A 20,571-nucleotide genomic window follows, 5' to 3' on the forward strand; every position below is an offset into this window, starting at 1 on the left:
TCATCTAAAAGAGAATTTAAATGCAAATACTGCACAGATATTGCAAGTTGATTTTCTTCAGATTTGGAACCTCCTTTTTGTTTTGGTAAGAGATAATTATGCAATAGCATTTCAATAAACCAATGGAAACTGATTTACTCCTTGAAAAGCTGTTTGATTAATTGAACAGAAAGGATCAAAAGGAGTCATTGTAAAATGCTGGATGGATGTTTTGGAGACTTCAGTGACAATCAGTTGTTTCAGCAAACCATGAAGTCTTACAATGAATATCTTAAATGAGTGCACTGTAAAGATTGCGTACAGAAGATGTGTACTTACCTAGTATTTTTAAAAGTAAGCAGTAATAAGTCTTGTGGTAAAATGCTCACTGCTGTTGTGAGTGATGGGAGAAAAAAAGGTGAAGCTTCTGCTCAGTTTAGGGCCCTGTCATAAAACTTTATGGCACATTGCCTTTATCATACTTAGGGTCTCATCTATTAGTGTTGGTTGAATTACACACCATGTCTTTTAATCAGTTGCAGACATGGTAAATAATTTACTTACTTAAGTATTAAGACAGCAAGTGTAAAAAAACCACTTTGAATAGAGGTTTGAAAAATTCTTTTTTTGTAGGATATGAAAAATTTGAAAGTTTAGGTTTTTGTTGCTTTTTTTCCAAAAAAAAAAAAAATTGAAAGGGAAATGAACAAAATACTGAGATTCTTTGCAGAGGGAATGCTGTCCCTGGGAGAAGTACATATGACTGTCACGTGGCTGCAGATAGGAAGCCTTTGGCAAATGGGCTGCAATATGGTCATAAATTCCAGAAAAATACATCCTGGAGCAATAGCTTTAAGAGCAGAGGCTGCGAAGGAGCCAGTCCGGTGCAGGCAATGAGGTGAACTTTCATTAGAAGCCTGTCTAAGGGCCATGTGTCGAAAGCTGTCTGACAAATGGGGCTCCTGTGAAATCCAGCCTATGTTTCAGAGGAACCTTATGAAAATTCAGACTGGAGAACAGTTTGACATACTTGAATTAGTAAATACTAATGGAGGGGGAGGGGGTGGGAGAATTTATTCTTCAACAACCTGGGTTTGAAACTTTTAAGTGGCAACTCCTTTTTTTCATTCATCTTGCTTTTTTGAACTACTGCCATTGTTCTGCTGCTGGCATCTATACTAGAGCTGCAATAAGATTGTAACATTATATTGGTCCATCAAACCCTACAACTGTGTTAGATCAATTGAAATGGGTTGTAAGGTTAAGGCAGTTTCATCTGGGCTGTGAAACAAAATCTGGATTTCTCTGTCTCTGTTGATATTATTGCGCTAAGTTTTATTTTATGAATAAAAAATTACTTTGAGCTTATAATAATTCTGCTAAACAAGCTTTGGTATTTTATTTCCTCACAAGTGAGAAATAAAAGGAAAAGAAAAAGAAAAGAGTTTGGGCCTTAAAGATATTATGGTACCCACTGTAAGTGTCTTATATGGATGAGTAACTTTGTTAGGCTTCCCAGTACACCAGGGGCTTTTAAAATATGTAAATTAAATTGCTTTGTGGTAAGATTAAATTTGTGGGCCTATGTTCAATGGTACCTAAAAATGTCCAATAATCTCAGTAGGCCATGAATTAGCTCCACAGAATACGAGAAAGGTGGGTTGGATTATGTCATGTCGTACATTAACTTGGAACAATATGGTATTTTGTGTCTTTTCAGTGGATGGAGGCTGGTCTTGTTGGTCATCTTGGTCAAAGTGCTCGGCAACTTGTGGAGGAGGCCATTACATGAGAACCCGCTCCTGCACAAACCCAGCACCAGCCTATGGAGGAGATATCTGCCTTGGACTGCACACTGAAGAAGCACTTTGCAACACACAGCCGTGTCCAGGTATGGCAAATCAGCCCATGCAGCTTTGTTGTTTATGTGCTGCAGAATAAGGCATTCACAGTTAGGCCACATAATGCTCCTTGATCTATTATTTGGAAGCTAATCATTTATCATTAGTGAAAAGCCAGTGGGAAATCTTTTTTTATTTATTGCTGATTAATGGACTACAGGTAACAGCAAAAGGAAATAAGCAGCTCTGGTGCCACATTGTATTACTGGCTTCACTTAGAGCTCCTAGACTTCATAGAGAAAGTTTTCTGCTCGTATGACGAGGCTGTGCATGTGAAGACACAAGTTCCATGCGTTTGAATTTATGGATCCTATTACCTGTGCTGAACTACAGTTTAAGTTAATTTCCTTTTCTAGGCACTGCCTGTCTTGCAGCGGAATAAAAGTACCTACTTTGTCAAAATTAAAGAAGATGCAACACTCTGTATTGTGTTTAAAATACCCTCGAACATAGAAATCAGTTGATGATTTGATTTTTCAAGACAAATAGTGTACATTTGTATGTAGAAGTTACATAGCTGCCTTGGGATCCTTAAGGCATCTTTAAAGGTCAGAACTGGTGCATTCATTGTGCTAGTATTGTAGCTATTTCTCTTGTGCATTTATTTTCTACTGCCATTTTTCTAGAAATGTCAGTTTGCAAGCATTTATGAATAATATCTTCATCTTATTTTGACCTGCTTGTAACCCAAATTTTGGAGTAGATGGGGGGTGCAGGAGGAGGAGGTTGGTTTCATTTTGGTTCGAGAAAGTGAAAATCTTTACAAAGCAATAAAATTTCAGAGTGAAGTGTGTTTCTCACATTCTGTGATGTTTTCTTAATATTTCAATCTCACTGAAATTTTGCCATATGTTTTTGAAACAGCACATCATCAGCTAGCTGTGAGAATGGCCCTTGCCTCATGTTTACGATGTAGCTTTCAAAACTTTTTTTTACTGCTCTTATTTCACACTGGTATGGGACAAAAATAACTGCAGGGCTACACATGTCAAGTTTGGACAGACTCCTGCGTCCCTGCAGAGCCATTTTCTTGTGATGAGGATCATATGGCCAGTGGTTCTTCCATGTGCAGAACTGCAAGTACCATTGGTGACATTCACTGCTTGAGTGACATGTTTAGTATAGGAACGGAATAGTAGTGACACATGGAATCTAAGAACTACCAACCAGCATAGAAATTCATATGCAAAAATGGAAATTATTTATAATGTTTCTTAAGTTGTGAAAAGAGCAAAGATTTCTTGGCATTTAAAATAGTACTTTTTGGGGGGGCCAAAGCAAGCTAGCAGAAAACTAAAATTTCTGGAATCCTGATACTAAGGATTTCTTGAGGATATGGAGGGTTAATGGCTAATCCAACTGAAAGTATGCAAGTATGCACTTAAAGTAACTGACTTGTATCTGCAAAATACATCAGTTTTTCTCACCTTTCATTTTAAAAGCTGTATCACTGTGTGTTTTTTCTTTTAATTTATTGAAATGCAATCACATTAATATGAATGGAAGCACTGCACTATTGATCATAGTGGTTTATAGACTGCTTATCAGTAAGTGTAATTGGTTGCAGTGGTGTCTGTAATGTACTGAATAAACCAGTATTTTATACCTAAAGTATTTACTGCTGCTGTAAGAGGGGAAAATATGTTCTGTCCTTGAATTGCTAACTCCACATGCAGATAATGGATAAAGCATTTGAGCATTTAGAAATGATGGTGTAGTTCTGAGGTGCCTTCTTCACCAAGGGATCTTTCAGGAACTGCTTAGACTTAACCTGGCTTCAAAGGCCAGCCAAGACTGTAGGAAAAAGACATGACATCTGAGTAAGCCTTGCTGTGTTAGAGGTGAAAAGCAGTTCCAGATTAAACATCTCTGTAGTCCACCCTCTCTTTTCCATTCTTATGACTTTTGCAAAGAACTGAGCAGCAAGTTGAGAGGAGTCTGCCTGAGGTGCAAGTGAGCCTCAGATACTTTGAAGATAAAGAAATCAAAAGAATGAGACAGGATAACTGAGTCTGTAGAAGTGCATGCAAAAGCTATGGGTTCAGCATGTCTGTGATGGCAGAGACAGTGGCTCCACAAAGGGCAGGTCTGCCAATTTGAAATTACACACCTGTCAGTCTTGGATGCCTTACTTCTGTGTGTTTCTCTGAGCTCCCAAAAGTGGCACTCCTCAAAACACTGTTTTGGTACCAGGATCCACCGCTGCAGCAAGGTCCCTCTCACACTTGTACTGATGTCTCCTCTCTCCTCTTCTGTGACTGTGTGCCAGGTGGAGCTGATCAGCATGGCACCAGACCCACTGTCCACCCGTGCTGTAGAGCCTGGGTTGCACCATGGGACTCAAGATGGGAGGGAGATGCCCTGTGTTGCATATGTGGGAAACAGTAGCCTTGCCCAGTCACTAGTGTGTTACCTCACATGATCTATGCATACTCTGAGGTTCCTGTTTTATCATGGGATATAGCCCCTTCAGCAAGGAAGCTGGTGGGCCAAAATCACGTTAGACAAAATGGGGCTGCAGAGTGCACCAGCCAACAAGCTGCATTTAGGATGCTTACAAGCGTTTTGGCAGCTCTGGTTTAAGTGTGTTCTCTGCCCCTAATGAGAACTGATCTCTAATAAGCAGCATTTCTTTAAAGTTGAATGGGAGGGGCTTTATTGTTACTAAATATTTAAGGTACGGATCCATGCACTTAGTTTACTTAGGTCCAGCTGCTGACACTGGCAATGGCAGCAGCAGCTCCTGGATGTGCCACACTATATAAGCAGGAAGAAACCTGTCCATTTGCTTGATTCCCACCTCTGCTCTCCTACCCCCCTGAATTAGAACTCAACTACATTATGTCATCTGCCTCCATACTCCTACTACCCACTCTGCAAATGAGGCCCTGCCAGGACCTCCTCTAGGAAACAGAAGAGCCAAAGGACAGAGCTGAGTATTCTTGCTCCTCACAATAACAAGATCCCACTGTTTATCATCAACTGTTTGTGTCATTTGATCGTTATTCAAAGGAGGCCCCATCCAGACAGTTGCTAATTGTTCATAAATATCAATATCCAGATTCTTACTTGAGCTGCTGTGTAAATCTATTTCATGAACAACTCCACAAGTGATGGTGTGCAACTGAACCACAGACTGCTAGGACTGATTGCTGCTGTCTTTAACCAGAGCTCTCCTTCTGTCTTGAAATTGTCCCATGACCACTGCTTGAGATTTTCTGTGCTAAAGTTATGTCAGTCTCCTCCATGCATTTATTTTTACTGTGCTATTGGTTAGGAAGTGAATGTCTAACACTGTCATGGAAAGCACCTATTGCTTGACATTTTTCAAGACTGCAATCTCAAATATTTCTGCTGGAATCTGTTAACTTTTAGATGACTGAGAGTTTTAACTTGTTCCTCTATGGCCAAGGGGAAAGTAATGAGTAAATGTGAACCTTGTGTGCTAAATTCATACAATGTATTGAAAGGAGCCCAAAACAGAGTAAGGCTTTCCTGACTTTCCACCCTATGAACAAAAAATTTACAAAAGCTTCATGATTTCTTCAAATTATTCACGAATTTTAATGTTCTACAATCTAACTTGAAAAAAAATTAGGATAATATATAATTTTTTATTTGAAGCAAAATGAAATTTGTAAATTTTCTTGATATTGCCATAAAATCAATTAAAATTTTGAAGTAGAAACAAACTTGGTTTGGGATAGAAGGACTGTTTATTCCATATCAAAACCATAAAACCTATCTCAGTGGCAAAGCTGACACAAGAAAGAAGGTTTAACTGAGCTCTGTCTTTACTATACTTGCCAAACTCAGAAGACTCCTATGAAGACAAGACTGAATTTTAAGAAAGCTGAGCTCAGTAAACTCACAGCACCTCATGGGAATGAGATCAGTTCACTTAAAGGAAGTATTCTGAGATCACACAAGCATGAAATAAAAATGTCTTAATCAAAACTACATAGGCAGAGGAAGAAATAGAGAGAGACAATAGAAGCTGATAATGAACCAAATGGGAAAGAGAAGGTGAGAATACTTGATGAGATCTCTTCTATCTACAGCAAAGAAATGGACCTGAAATAACAAAAGCTAAAAAAAAAAAAAAAAAAAGTATCTGTGCAAGATACTACTATTTTCATGGTTAAATAAACATCCTGTTTCAGACTTGGAATACATACTCATAGTTCTCATTGCTACTTGTCAGGTACATAAAAAAATGACAGTGTCATTGTCCACCCTAGCGACCTAGACTGGAATTAACCCACAGCAATTACTCTTTCAGTCACCACTGCAGAATCCCTCCAGCTTCTCACTTCCACACACAAAGGCTGTGGCAGAAGCCAAAGCCATAATACATCTGTGACAAATTTACCATCACACTCAACATTTCAGAGACTTTTGCCAAAGCTGAACTGCCTTTGTTTTATCATAATGAAAGAGCTGTCCTCTGCTAGTCGGAGGTAGCTGGGGATGAGGCCTTCTGTCATCATTCAGAAATACAGGCTATTTCTCTCTCACTCGGTGTACTTGAAGCATTTAATTGCAGTGTCTGCATGTGTGTCTCTCTCTTCCTGTTGCAGACAGCTGGTCCGAGTGGTCTGAGTGGTCCGACTGCGACTCGTCTGGCTTCCAGTTCCGTGTTCGTCAGTGCATCATTTTGTTTCCTGTGGGCAGCCAGTGCACGGGCAACACCACGGAGAGCCGAGCCTGTGCTGTGGACTCCAACTTTATACCAGGTGAGATCAGCCTGCTCCTTGAAGGATTAGTGAAATCCCTCAACATTTCAAGAGCGAGGCATAGTACTGTCCCAGACTGAACAGTGCAGAGCTGAGAGCTGGAACAGAAATTGTCTCTTGTCATCCAAAGCATGTTGGTCTACTGTGTAGAGCCGATGTTGCTAGGTCTGGTGTCTCATGAAAATCCACCTCTGGAAGCTGTCTCTACTGTCACCACCTGGGACTTTGGTTAGTCACTGTCACAGCATTCTGCAGATCCCTCCCATCCTACTTGGTAGCAGGGTGCAGGGATGACTACAGACAGCTAGGAGAAATAGTTTGCTTTTTACTTTAGTTTAAGTTTTTGAGACTTTGGGGTTATTAAAGAAATATTCCTCTAGGTTTGTGATTTGCATATACAAAAGTGGGTGCTGTGGTAGTTAATCTGGAAATCATTTCAGAATCCCTTAAATTAATAACTGCTTAGAAAGGTAAATACTATTGACTGTGCCTCAGGTCCTTATCTCCCTCATGACCGCTAAGTACCTGATGGATAGTCACATCATGTATTATTCTATAGCATTTGTTGAAACTCATGGCTATACTCTTTTTTTTTTTTTCCTGAATCACACCACTCATTTAAATCCACACAACAGTATGGGTGGCCACGTTGCATTGCTGTTAACAGTCATAGTTCTGCATGTGTACATTAAAAAAAGTTAGCAATCTATTCACAGGTAGATAAATTTACATTTTAATGTATCATTTTAAATGTAATTATGTTTACTCTGTGCAGCAATCTTTTTTTTTCTGTGACTATGCAGTACAATATAGTACAATATAATAATCAACAAATTTAAACAGTTTTTTATGGATGGTGCATAATGCTTTAACTCCCAAACACTACTTTTTACTCTAAAACTAATGTGAAAAATGTCAGTGTGAAAGCAAAACCTCCCACATTGTATTTTCCCCTTTTTCTCAGGCTTTTGAAGCAGCTCCATTAATATTCACATTCTGTGAATCCCCTGCTTAATCCAATATAAGCTCTACATCTTGTTTTGGAAAGTAGGCATTTTCAGAATCTGAAATGAGCCACCTCTTCTCTCACCCTTCTGGTTTGTTTGCTACCTTAAATTACCCATATCACAGCAGATAAGGTCATGCCCATTGCACTCACCTTAGGCAAACTAGCTTGCTTTCTTGGGATTGCTCAGCTTGCTTTCACTCCTCCAGGTCCTCCAACTCAGACTTTTCTCCCTCCCTCCCTCCCGCCCAACCTCTCTTTCTTTTTCTAATTCACCTCCCTCCTTTCCTCAGCTAGTGTGCTGGTGCATCCACCCTCACGTTGTCTCCTGCTGCTTACCTTAGCTCTGTTCCTCTACAGAACAGTATATAGAGTGATTCTGGCAGAGTGCAAAAATGACTTCTCATCACTGCTGCTGCTGTGTTTCCAGTTAGTCCTTACCAACATTACCTTGTGGAACTTTATGGTTTTCTGTTTTTTTGGTTTTTTTTTTCTTTTTGTTTGGATTGTGAATTAACGGTCTCAACCAGACAAAGTGTGCTCTCAGCTTTTAACTCTGTGAGAGTGCTGTTCTGTCAGGTCTGCTACTTTCTCATTTTAAAGATAGTATTGATTTAGCATGTGAAGAAAGGTAAAAAATCGTGATCCCTTTAGCAGTAGCTGCATGTGGATCATCTTTTAGCAGTGGAGAGCCTACTCTGTTAATTTTTCATACACAAGCTATTGCATATCTGTGGCCATCTTTGCTGACCTTCTCTGGTCTGTTTTTCAGTTCTACTAGAGGCATCCTTAGATGGGAAAACCAGAGCTGCACACAGTGTTTGTGGTGTGGACAACACATAGATTTGTAAAGTGCCATAATACTGATACTCTGTCCTATACACTGGTGGTTTCATGGTAGTATCTAGCATTTGGTTTGCCTTTTTGATTGCTTCTAAACATCAAGCTGATATTTTCATGGAACATTCATCATAACCCCCCGGTCTCACTCATGAATAGTAATGGTCAGTTCACAGCCCATCATTTTATATGTGAAGCTAGGATTGCTTTCCACAGTATGTATCGCTTTACACTGATCTACATTCTGTTCTATTTGTTATTTTACTGCCCAGTTTTGTAAGGCCCTTCTGCAGCCCTTCACAGCATGCCCTTGTCCATGCTACCTTAACTTTGTATCATCAGCCAACTTCAAAACCACATTTTTCTCCTGCTTTTCTAGCTCTTTGCTGAAAAGACTAGGTCCCTGCAGAAGGGGTAACCTTCCTCCATTAGTACTACCCTGTTTTCTATCTTTGCCCTCATCTCATTTGTTGCCTGGAAAGTCTCTGACAAAGAACTTAAAAGCTTTTTTGAAATCCAGGTAGACTGTCAGTTATCCCACCCATATCCGCATGATCATTGACCCTTTCAGAGAGGTTCAAGAGATTTGTAAGGCAGGACTTCCCTTCATGTAAGCCATGGTCCTGAAGTAAAGAGCAAGAAAACTTGATTGCCAACAGATCTTATTCACTATTTATTCAGAATGTTTCCAAAGTCAAAATAGTCAAAAGGGAATTACATTTTATTGGTTTACAACTGAGACCCATGAAATTGGCAGTCATCTTTTTTGAAGATTTGTAAATTCCCTCTTTTCACATTAGTGCTAGTAGAAGTAATGAGCTCTTTTGAACACAAGATAATTAAACTCTCATTAATTTTACTATTCAGAAAATCAACGCTTTCACAACATGCTTAAACTCCACAAAGAATGTTTTCATGTGCACTTCATCTTTGTAATTCCAGAGAAGTTTTGAGGCAAAAATTAAAAATATGTTGCTGCTTTCACTTGGGAAACGTAAGAAACCTGAAGATGTCCTGGGACCTTTTTGTTAATTCTACCACGTAGTCAAAATCTTTTTTACTTTGGATTTAGATTGGATGTAGTAGAATGATTTTTTAAATCTTTACTGTGTTAATCAAACTAGTAGTTCTCTGTAGTATTTTTTCTCCTTGGTATAAGTGGTTTATTAATTTTTCTAGAAATATCAGTGGCACGATCCAGCAGCATAGAAGAAAAACGATGTGGAGGTAAGCTTTTCAGCTCTAGATGTGTATTAAATGCTGAAATACTGATTCCTCATTTTTTGCTTTGGTTTCACCTTTTGCACTCTCTTAGTTTTATTCTACCTTCTAAATGCCACATTCTCATTATTTACATTTGTACAGAAAAGGAGATGTAGTTACTGCAGGATTTCTCATTAAATATCCATCTGCCATTGCTGACCTTTGAGACAAGAACATGTATTACTGGATGTTTGTATTTTCTTCTTTTTCAGTACGACAGTCACTCTCATTCAAAAAGAAATTCCTATTATAAGCTCGTTTTCAGTAGGTCAAAATTTGTAAAGTTGCTCCACCTTTTTCAGGATAATAATTTCAGAAACCTCTTTGGGGCTCCAAATAAATAGCAGAGAGCCAGTCTGCTAACCCATTTAATAGCTCAGACTGTATCTGGGACTCATTTTCAGCTTCACTGCCAAAGACAAAAAAAAGTAAAAAAAAAAAAAAGGTCCATTCCAGAGTCCTGATGCTAGCAAAACAAATCTTGAAAGAGAAAACTGTTAAAAAAAACCCCAAACAATACAAACAAGAAGAAAAAGGAAAAATGACCAATTTTTTGTGCTGAGCTATCATGCTTAGTCTGTGTCGTCATGGCAATAGCTCTAGCCAGTTCTAGTATTCTTCCATGCACAGATAAGCTGCATTTTTAACCTGATAAGGGACAATTAAAACACAGGGGTTATGCAAGAGTATTAGTGTGCATGGTAACTTGTTATGGGAGCCAGGATAATGTGATTTGATTTTTTTCTAATTAGAAAATAAAATATTTTGCCAAGTTCTGCAACAGGGGGAAACTCTCATAAAATTGTAGAAGGATATTTCAGTGAAAATTTATATATTGGGCAGTCAACCTAGTCATCTAAATATTAGTTTCTGTTTCTAAATACCCAGTAGGCATGAAAAGGTTCTACCTTAGGCATTTGCAAAAAATGGACCCACGTGCTAGCGCATTTTTCTGTATTACAGTGGAAAAGGTCTAACAGATGTTTTTCTGACTTGTGCCAGTCTTTCAGTTTGAAATCTTTCATTAGGCAAACACAAACAAATTTTGAGTAATGTTAAGATGAAATTTCCAACATGAGCTTCTCAGTGATACTTCTTTCATAATCAAAAAGCACAGCTCCAGTTTGAAATAACAATGAAAAGCAGTGTAATTTGTTTATTTTGAGCTAATCCTACTGGTGCCACATCTGACCTGCTATCTCTGTTCGGTAACTTCAGGGGATGATTGTGCTTTAGATTCACTTCTACAGTTTCATGCAGCAATGAGCTTCCTCAGTTTTAATCCTTGTGTAGGTGGAGAGGGTTTCCTGTCGTCTGATCCCATAGTGTCTTTGAGGGGCAGAGCAGACAGAAGAGTGCTGGGTTCTGAGTTGTTGACTTTGTACTCTCTGGCTGCTATGGTTAAAAGCACGCTGAGCTTTAAGGAGTCTCTCTCTCTCCTCCCCATTTCCCCCTGAAATGCTACCATTACTTCCTCACTCCCCCTTACATACAGAAAAAATTCTGAAGGCTGGAGAAGGGAACAAATCGCCCATATATATTAAAGATACAGAAACAGTGAGACCCAGCAAGAATCAAAGCAGGGGATAGGAAAAATGTTTGCCGCTGCTTCTGGGACATACCAAATAAAGGGAGGTACAGAAAACATTTTAGGAAAAACAGGATTGTGATTCAAAGATATCAGGACTTGTCCTGCCACAAGTCACTACGTGAAAGAGAAAGAACTAGAAGAACAGCAGAGGAGGTGATACTGTAGTTCACTGAAAAAAAGCTATGTATGTACATTATATACATAATTTATATATAACAAGGCTTCATTATACAGTCTGAAGTAAAATTTTGCTGAACTATTCAAACGTCCAAAATGCAATTCATTCATCTGTTATTTGGATTCTGAACTTGTTTAAGCATCTTTCAAAAACCTGTCTTAATACTTACAGAGATGTATTGGTATCTAAGATTCTTATAATGATCCCTTCAGGGAAGCACAATGCATTTGCTACTATAGGGATAAACCATTGCAATTGAGATGTTTCTGGGAAACAGATGAAATTTCCCTTGTCCTTATTTGAATCGAGTACTTGTCTACATTTTTCTCCAAGCTTAAGCTTTTATTGCTACTTCCTTAAAAATAAAATTGTCTTCTGCTCTCCACTCCACAGAATTCAACATGTTTCACATGATCGCAGTGGGATTAAGTAGCTCAATACTTGGTTGCCTTCTTACCCTGCTTGTTTACACTTATTGCCAACGATATCAACAACAGTCCCATGATGCGACTGTCATCCATCCGGTGTCACCAGCTCCTCTAAATACCAGCATTACCAACCATATCAACAAACTGGACAAATACGATTCTGTAGAAGCCATCAAGGTGAGAAGTGGGTTGGGAGCTCTATAATGCACAGTGTATATGGTCCTGGACACCAGTTCTGCTGCATTGAAAGAATTCTACTTGCTAATTTTCTGCAGTGGCATTTGGACTCAAATTATGCTGATTGTTAATGACAAAACAAGATTTCACTTGAAGTTCTGTAATTACAGATCCTTTCCTTTGTCAATCCTTATTACACAGGAAGCTAGATTTTGTGTGTATGTGTAATTCAGACAGCAGCAGCCTTTCCTGGAAAAAATCAGACTACTCAAGTTTTGCTCTGTGAGGCTTTTTTCCTAATTGTGTTCCCTAGTGGCTTGTTCAAGGAGTAAACAGGGCCACTAACAATCATCGTGACACATCTTTAAGATAATCCTTTGTTTCCAATGATATGGTGTCAAGGGCACTGTTCATCTTCCTGTACTATGTTATACAGGAGATGTATCTGGTGAATATATTTTGGGTCAGACTCTCAGCTAGTGTCCATACCCAAAACATTCTGTAAATGAGCATCACAGATTTACATTAGCTGGAAGTCTGGCATATATCTGTATCTTATGATCATTGTTTCCAAACAGCTATTTTCTTTTTATGACCTTTTAGAATAGCTCTGCTTTTCAGATCCTCTGAATTAAGGAAGGATGAGCATTGTGAAAACACCTAGTTCAGTATCTTCAGATTACACAGTTTATTCATGCAGCTGCAAAGCTTTTTGTAAATGAGGATTTTTCTTAAATCCTACCTGGATAATCCAGTTTTTAATTTTTGCATTTTCTTTCTAATTAAAGACATTTTAAAGAATTTCATTAAAAATGAAAATGACAAGAAAAGTCTAGGTTTTGTAATCAGTGGTGGAATATGTACCTAATTTAGAGCTTTTCCAAATTCCACTAATCATCTCTCTGGATAGCTACAGAAACAAAAAAAAAATATTCATACTCTAAATACCCATATCACTTTAAAAAACCCAGGATTCATACTCTCTTAAGACCTTCAAGACTTTTTTCCTACATATTGCATTTGAAAATCAAGAAATTAATGCAGTAAAGAGAAAATAATTCCTATTCAGTAAAAAGATAATGAGCGAATCATTTTAATAGGAAGAACTGAATATGCATGATTAAAAGTATTTTTAATTGTAAAATGAGTTTTATATTATTGGGAGGAAAGTGCCTGGCTTTACTTTATTATCATTGGGTTTTTTTAGGAACGTTATTATGTAAGCAGATACATGCAAATGCAAGTGTTTGTAAATGTGCAGGTATTTCTCAATGCATTTTTGACTGACTTACTATAGACAGATATTTGCCACAAAAATTGACTTGGTGAAAGAGCAGTTAGTGACTACCTTTCTTTTGCCTTTCCCATTCTCTTATCTCTTTTTTTTTTTTTTTTTTCCCCCAGGCATTTAACAAAAACAACCTGATTCTGGAAGAGAGAAACAAATACTTCAATCCACATCTTACTGCAAAGACTTATTCTAATACCTATTTTACAGATTTCAATAATTATGATGAGTACTAATGGGCTTGTATATTTTCTGGCCTCCTGTAACTCCCCAGTCCCCAAGGCCTGTGCTACTTGACTGCTCATGTGATTGAGGCTTCAGAGATGAAGTTCAGAGACATTTCAAGCACGATCCAAGCCATCAATGTCCCATTGCTGCCAAAAGCCCAAAACACTTGTTTGTGACATGCTGTTTTCTTTGCAGAGTGCAAGGTTGGCCTTCAGTGTTGGATGCAGCCCCTCGGTGTCACTGGCCCACTCATGAGGATTGCATCACTTCACTCAGTTTCATAAACTTCCAGTCAGATTTCTCTAACGAGTGACTAAGTAATTCCTGAGCTTTAAAAAAAATGTTAATGTTATTCCGTAAAGCTGTGCCAGGAGTACAAATCTAATTTCTTTTTAGGCACTGTCTTTTATTTCCATGAGGTTTGAAAAGGGAGGTCTGCTGTTAACCACGGAGCCCTCTGTGCAATCTCCTGAAGCTCACACCACCAAAAAGAGCTTGCAGAGTGCTGGGAACAACCACAAGAAGAAACGTGGTGGTTTAGCAATGCTCTGCAGCAGCTCTGGGCTCTGTAGGGCTGATCTTCCTGGGCTGTAAATCACTCCGGCTGCAGTTCAGCTGTTCAGAGTGCAGAGACTAAGGCCATACCGAGGGATACAATCTTGTAATTAACCCAGAAAGCTACAGGGTCAGTGGTTTCCAGTTGCAAGCCAAACCCAGTCACATAAAGCCTTCACCTAGTTGGGTTTAATTTTTGGGAGGGTGTGGAAGGGCATATCCCACAGGGAGGCTGATGGAGGAGGGCAGATGGGAGAGGCACACTGAAAGGTTTTTCTGTGTGTTGTAAGTAAACCAGCCTCGCTGCAGCGTGCAGACTTGCACGAGTCTTGGCATCCCACAGGCTTCCTCTCCCTGGTGCGTGTGGATGGGAACCTGCTCGTCTCTCTGCTGTAGCACTCGCTGTCAGGCTGGTCACAGAAAAATACGACTGCACCGTGTTTTGTGTGCCATCTCAGGCTCTCGGGGGTATGTAGGCATAATCATAGATCTGCTTTTCTCTTTCTGGCTTTTACTTTATATGCACGTGTCTGACAAACAAAGCTGGCTCAGAAAATGCAGATGTATTTGCAAAACTTTGTCTCATCTTGCTGCTGTGTCTGACCCACGCTAGTCAGCCCCTAGAGGAACATTCTTATGGTGTTTTAAGTGATTATCTTGTTGAACTTCATTGATGTAAATATTTAAAATGCTGTTTGAGTTTTAAGTTATCAGTTTTAATTCCTTTTATAGTGGCAGTTGAGGAAACACAAAGAATTTTTATACCATTTTTCTTTGTTCTGTCTGTCTTCACCCAGATTCATGACATTGTTATTTTTGTATCTGAAATTCCAGATGTATAGCTAAAAAGAAAAGGGCAGGGGTTTGGGCCAGATTTTCCAGAGTACTTAGTAGTAAGGCAGCATTTGCTATTCTCAGAAGCTTGTGAAAAGAAATTAAAAGTGAATATTAAGGTTTGAAGAATTAGGCTTTCGGTTTTTTTGAGCATGCAAGATGCAAAGATCATTGCACCAGAATACCAGGCAGGTATGCAAGGAGAAGCGAAGTGCAAACATTTCTATTCAGTGTTTAGAGTCCTTGATCATTAGGTTACGCTATGATAGGGAAATAGAGAAAAACATGTACACATTATAATGATTCACAGCTATGTACAGAAAAGGCAAAAAGTACCAAGAAACACTGATCATGTGAGACTGCATTTGAGCACCACTTTGGTGGTCCAGCCACTTACATAGCAAGGGTAAACACTGTATCCGATGATGGCAATGAGCAACATTTTTGAATGGGGATAGATCTCAATGTAGCACTGTGCTTCCTATCTCTATTCTGCAGTAAAATGAAAAAATGGAAAGCAAATGGTCTTTGAAAAGCTGTGCAGTAAAATGAACGCACATTTACCATCTATGAAAATAATTAAGATCAGCCACCTATTTTTTCCAACTGAATAGCTGTCCCTGTTACTAACTCAGTCAAAAGAAAGAACCTCACCCTCTCACCAGTTTATCTCCAGAAAGTATAATAATACTGGTTCTCTGTAATTTGTGATTTTTTTACTGTACATTAGATTTGGTTTTCCAGGAATAAATTAGCTGATTGCCCTGGGTAAGAGGAAATTTTCTCTGCAAGAAAACAGTGAAACAGATAGAGGGGAAAAAAGCTTTCCAAATCATAATCAGTCCAGTATCTGAATCACTCTGTTTTTGCCAAAAGATAAAATTTTACATTTAAATAAGATAAAGAAAAGAAAATCTATATTGCTGCCACTGCCAAGAAAAAGCAGCACATGCACATACACACATATATGCACAACACTGTTCCTCTCTGCCCCTGTACTACGAGCACATTAGTCTGGCTTGTGGATTTTATATTTAGACTATTAGTTATGAGACCAATATCTCAAAAATATTTGAACTATGTATTTTTATTTTAACCTTTTTTAATTAAAATTATCTGAAATTAGCTTTGTTTTTAACTCTTCAGTAGTTTGAGGCACGCCTATCTTTACGGTGATCTATTTTCCATTCTTTTCATGGATAGATACCTATGTTAGATATGTGTTATATATGCAGTAATAATACCCTAGGTTAGGTCTGCATGGTCATAGGTAGAAGTGCATTTAGCAGATGTTCAGTCTGCTCACACTTCCATCTCCCCAAGGAATATTTCAGGTGTTCCAGATCTTTGAGCAACTCCTGTGTGGTGTCATTCAAACACCATGCCAACTTGTCAGAAAAGTGGATCTTTTAAACATTTGGAGGTTTATTTTTGGTTTTGAGCTTCCTAAATTACATTGTTCTTAATTGCAGGCAGAGGTATATTCAACCCTCTATCTAAAGCAGTAGAATAAACATGAAAATTTCACAGCACTTCAAGGAGAAAAAATTGATGGCAAGATCTCCTTGTCAGGATGGATTCTGGGACCACAGGTTTTAAATCCATTAGATATTTCTGTCTTAAGTAATTTTAGAGTACCTCAGATGCACTGCCTATATCACTGTTTTCACCTTCTGAGTTCTACATAGCTGCCCAGGTAGTTTAAGCCTTTCCTAATATATGGAGCAAAGCAAGCTGCGGTCTCTATTAATTTTCAATTTACTTTATTTAGCTTTTTTTCTAAAATAGTCTACAGACATTTTGGTCAGAAGAAGATATCTTCATGAAAGTTCTTATTTTTCTTTTGCCAAAAATGTAACAAAGTGGGCATTTGCCTGCAAATCTTGTTTAAGCCGATAGAGCTCTCAGATTTGCACAAGGGTAAAATTTGGTTCTTACAGCATTGTTCTGTTCTTGGAAAGGCAAAATCAACTCCCTTGCCCATTAAATGCCGTGCTCGAATACTCCTTATCCTTTCGCTTGGATAAAGTGATCTTTTCTGGATAAATAATTGTATTACCTCTGATGCCAATAGTTACTAAACCACTTTTACACTGATTGCATAAATTTAAAAATGTTTCTCTATTTTGAATACAAACATTTCGGCAGATAGATCAAAATTCTCTGAGTAAAGCTGTTTCTGTGTAGCCCTGCTACATGGAGTGAGAAGGAAGCAGGATTGCCAGACGGATCCTGTACAGTGTATACTTTCATTGGATAACTCAAAGTAGAATTATGCTTGCATACATATTTTGGGCTTATTTTTGTGTCTGATACGTAGCGTACATTCCTCAGTTGCTTAGAAAATGGACTCCTGTGCTTGCAGATTTATCTTGTACTTTGATTTGACTCTGATGACCTTTGTGGTCATTTAAGGTTACTTTACGTGAAAGCTTTTCCAGCTGTTTGCAGTCACCTGCTGTTGGAGCAGTGTGGTTTGGCTGAAACTAATCAAGAGATTTTTGACTAGGATTAGGATTTTCATAAGAGAGTGGGAGAAAGAATGGGACTTAAATGGCTTTGATTTCCAGGCTATTAGGCAGTACTGATTAAAGTCTCAGATGGGTGTAGGACATTGTGCATTTAGTTAGCTCTACCAGAGCTCCACAGTAACCTCTAGGAAAATACCACATCGATGTACAAATCAAGAGCTACCAAAGCACTTAAGTGAAGAAAGTTCTCAGAGCATCAGACCATATGGCTGTTCAAACTAGAAAGTAAGAGGTCCCAGATGCAACAAAAATGTTAATAGAAATAAATGCTTCAATATTTTTTCCTCATAATTATAGAATGAATATGTTCACTTCTTTAAATGTGGGACCAGTTTTATTAAAATCAGCGCAACATAAGCACATTCCTAAAGTTAATTGTATGCATAATGGCTTTGCTGTATGAGATCAATTCTGTAAACAGTTTGGTCCAAGCTTATCTTGCTCTGCTTGAGGCATCTGACCAATTTCTGATTGTAGCTGCCACCAGCACCCTCTGTGTCTCGTCTGGGAGAACATCCCTAGATGGGCAGAGTTACATCCTGGTCAGGGCTTGTGTCTCTCCACCAAGACTATAGTGAGCCTAGAGAGATACACTTCTAATTTTCACTGTCATTTGGATGCCTAGTTTATATTGGCAAAATCTAGGCTCCTGAGTATGATTTTACTCATCATATAAGTAACCACACTGAGTTCAGTGGTATGGATGTAGCAAGTTACTTATTTTAATGTGTTTACAGGATCAAGCCCAAAATATATTGCTTCTGCACAAATCCATGCACAGTACAAGATGATTTCAATAGTAAGAAAACAGTTTCATCTAAAATTGTTCACAAGCAAATCTGCATCTTGATATCAGGGAATAGATATGTGTTCATTGTGTGGGGTATTTGAATTCATTCCTTTCTTTGCTAAATAAATGAATGATAAAACAAGAAACTGCTTGACTTCATTTAAAAGCCATTCTTCCAAATAAAGAAGGGTTCTGGGATCTGTGAATGTTCTCCTTTTCTTTCGCTCTTCTCCACAAAAAATGAATCTGTGTGTGGCTGAAATGGCCTTTAGCTAGACTGTTCTGTGTGACTAAATGAATGCTTTGCATTGTGTTGCCATGCGACAACATTTTCTAACTGGGATGGTACAAAGAGGGAAATGTGCTAACCTGGGAGGTTTGGCAAAGATTTCAACCCCAGCAGTAACAAGGGTAGGCAGAAGTGGAAACAAAACCATAGAAGAATGTGACTGAAGGCTTGGCAAACTTGTTACTAAACTTTAACAGAAACTTAGAGGGTTTTGGGGAACTGCGAAGGGCAAGGCTGCTGGGGCTGTAACCTCCTATTTGGGGGGGTTACTAGTTGCCCAAGCAAAAAGCAGTCTGATTACAACAGGTACCTGTGCAAAGTTGTGACTGTTACTCAGAATCAGAAAAAAAGAACTGGTGACACTCTCAGCACCAGGTTACCCAGAAGGGAACAAAATGCTTTGCAAGCAGTAAGTGCCGCAGTGCAGGTGGCATTTTCGCAGTATCTGTTGGCAGGAAGGGTAGGGCAACAGGAGCGGATCTGTAGAGCAAAACAGCTGGTGCTGAACTCATGGATTCTGGACTAGCTCCAGGCTAGTCCCACAGGCTGAACACCCACTACCAGTTAGAGTGTACCCCTTTAGTTTCCCTCATTCACTAAAAAAAAAATGAAACCACACCAGATTGCATGCTCTGACACTGCGCCGTGGTGCAAATGAAAGCACAGTGAGAGGTTTACTGGGAACTGATAACCCTTTTGTTTCCAGTTGGCTCTTTGGATCCAGGTTGGACACTTTTTTGCATAGGTGCTGGTTTTGGCTGGGTTAATTTTCTTCACTGTAGCTGCTATGGAACTATGTTTTGGATTTGTGCTGGAAACAGCGTTGATAACACAGGGATGTTTTAGTTACTGCTGAGCAGTGCTTACACAGAGTCAAGGCCTTTTCTGCCTCTCACCCCACCCCACCAGCGAGTAGGCTGGGGGTGCACAAGAAGTTGGGAGGGGACACAGCCAGGACAGCTGACCCCAACGGACCAAAGGGATATCCCAGACCATATGACATCATGCTCAGCATATAGAGCTGGGGGAAGAAGGAAGGGGGGGACGTTCAAAGTGATGGTGTTTGTCTTCCCAAGTCACCGTTACATGTGATGGAGCCCTGCTGTCCTGGAGATGGCTGAGCACCTGCCTGCCCATGGGAAGTGGTGAATGAATTCCTTGTTTTGCCTTGCTTGCGTTCGTGGCTTTTGCTTTACTTATTAAACTGTCTTTATCTCAACCCACGAGTTTTCTCACTTTTACTCTTTTGATTCTCTCCCCCATCCCACCAGGGAGGAGTGAGTGAGTGGCTGTGTGGGGCTTAGCTGCTGACTGGAGTTAAACAATGACAGCATACTTCTCCCCTTGCCTTTTTTGCTTGTGGGAAACTGATTACAGCCCTACCTAGCTAAGGATTTATCAATTTGAAGGACTAATTTTATACCAGTAATGAAGTCTGATAAAAGTAGGTATTGTAAAACTGACATCAAGGTCTGTGTGATAACTGTTATACTGATACTGAGTATGTCTTATTTTAATTGTTCTTAAACTGAATGTACTATAGCAATTCCTCAACTGAAATGAACATCTGAGCAGAGATGGTAGTTTCATAACATCATTTCAGAAAAAAAATTCAATCAGTGTAACTTTCAGCAGTCACACAAAACAATCCTAGAGGCTGAGAATGGAGAAAGAAGCTGTACTTTTTTTTTTTTTCTCCAAAGGATTTGTCCACAAACCTTATCCAACAATAGCTTTGGATTTTAAAATATCATGGAAGCTAATTAACAGTAACACAGTATATGTTCCAGGATTCGGCAACCATATTTTTTAATCACTAAGCCCATGGTTTTGAATTATTCTCCCTTTTGTTAGCTGCAGCAGTAGGCATTGACTGAAAGTGAAATCAATATAAAATTTCAAATAAATGGGAAATTTAAGGTCCCAACTTTTAAATAAAGATTTGAAGCCAGTAGAG

General features: G+C 38.9%; 1 protein-coding gene across 4 annotated transcripts in view; it reads left to right on the forward strand.

Annotated features, from left to right (window-relative positions):
• SEMA5A (semaphorin 5A) overlaps positions 1-18,531 on the forward strand; it is a 354,251-nt gene extending 335,720 nt beyond the window's left edge. For all 4 annotated transcript variants that reach the window (XM_074874592.1, XM_074874601.1, XM_074874608.1 and 1 more), the window contains 5 exons: positions 1,700-1,870; positions 6,461-6,616; positions 9,642-9,689; positions 11,888-12,099; positions 13,504-18,531. In XM_074874592.1, the coding sequence (XP_074730693.1) occupies positions 1,700-1,870; positions 6,461-6,616; positions 9,642-9,689; positions 11,888-12,099; positions 13,504-13,623 (707 nt within the window). In that variant the 3' untranslated portion in view covers positions 13,624-18,531. The remainder of the gene's footprint in view (positions 1-1,699; positions 1,871-6,460; positions 6,617-9,641; positions 9,690-11,887; positions 12,100-13,503) is intronic.
• The last annotated feature ends 2,040 nt before the right edge of the window (positions 18,532-20,571 follow it).

This window comes from Strix uralensis, chromosome 1, assembly GCF_047716275.1.
Source record: "Strix uralensis isolate ZFMK-TIS-50842 chromosome 1, bStrUra1, whole genome shotgun sequence".
Lineage (NCBI taxonomy): Eukaryota > Metazoa > Chordata > Aves > Strigiformes > Strigidae > Strix > Strix uralensis.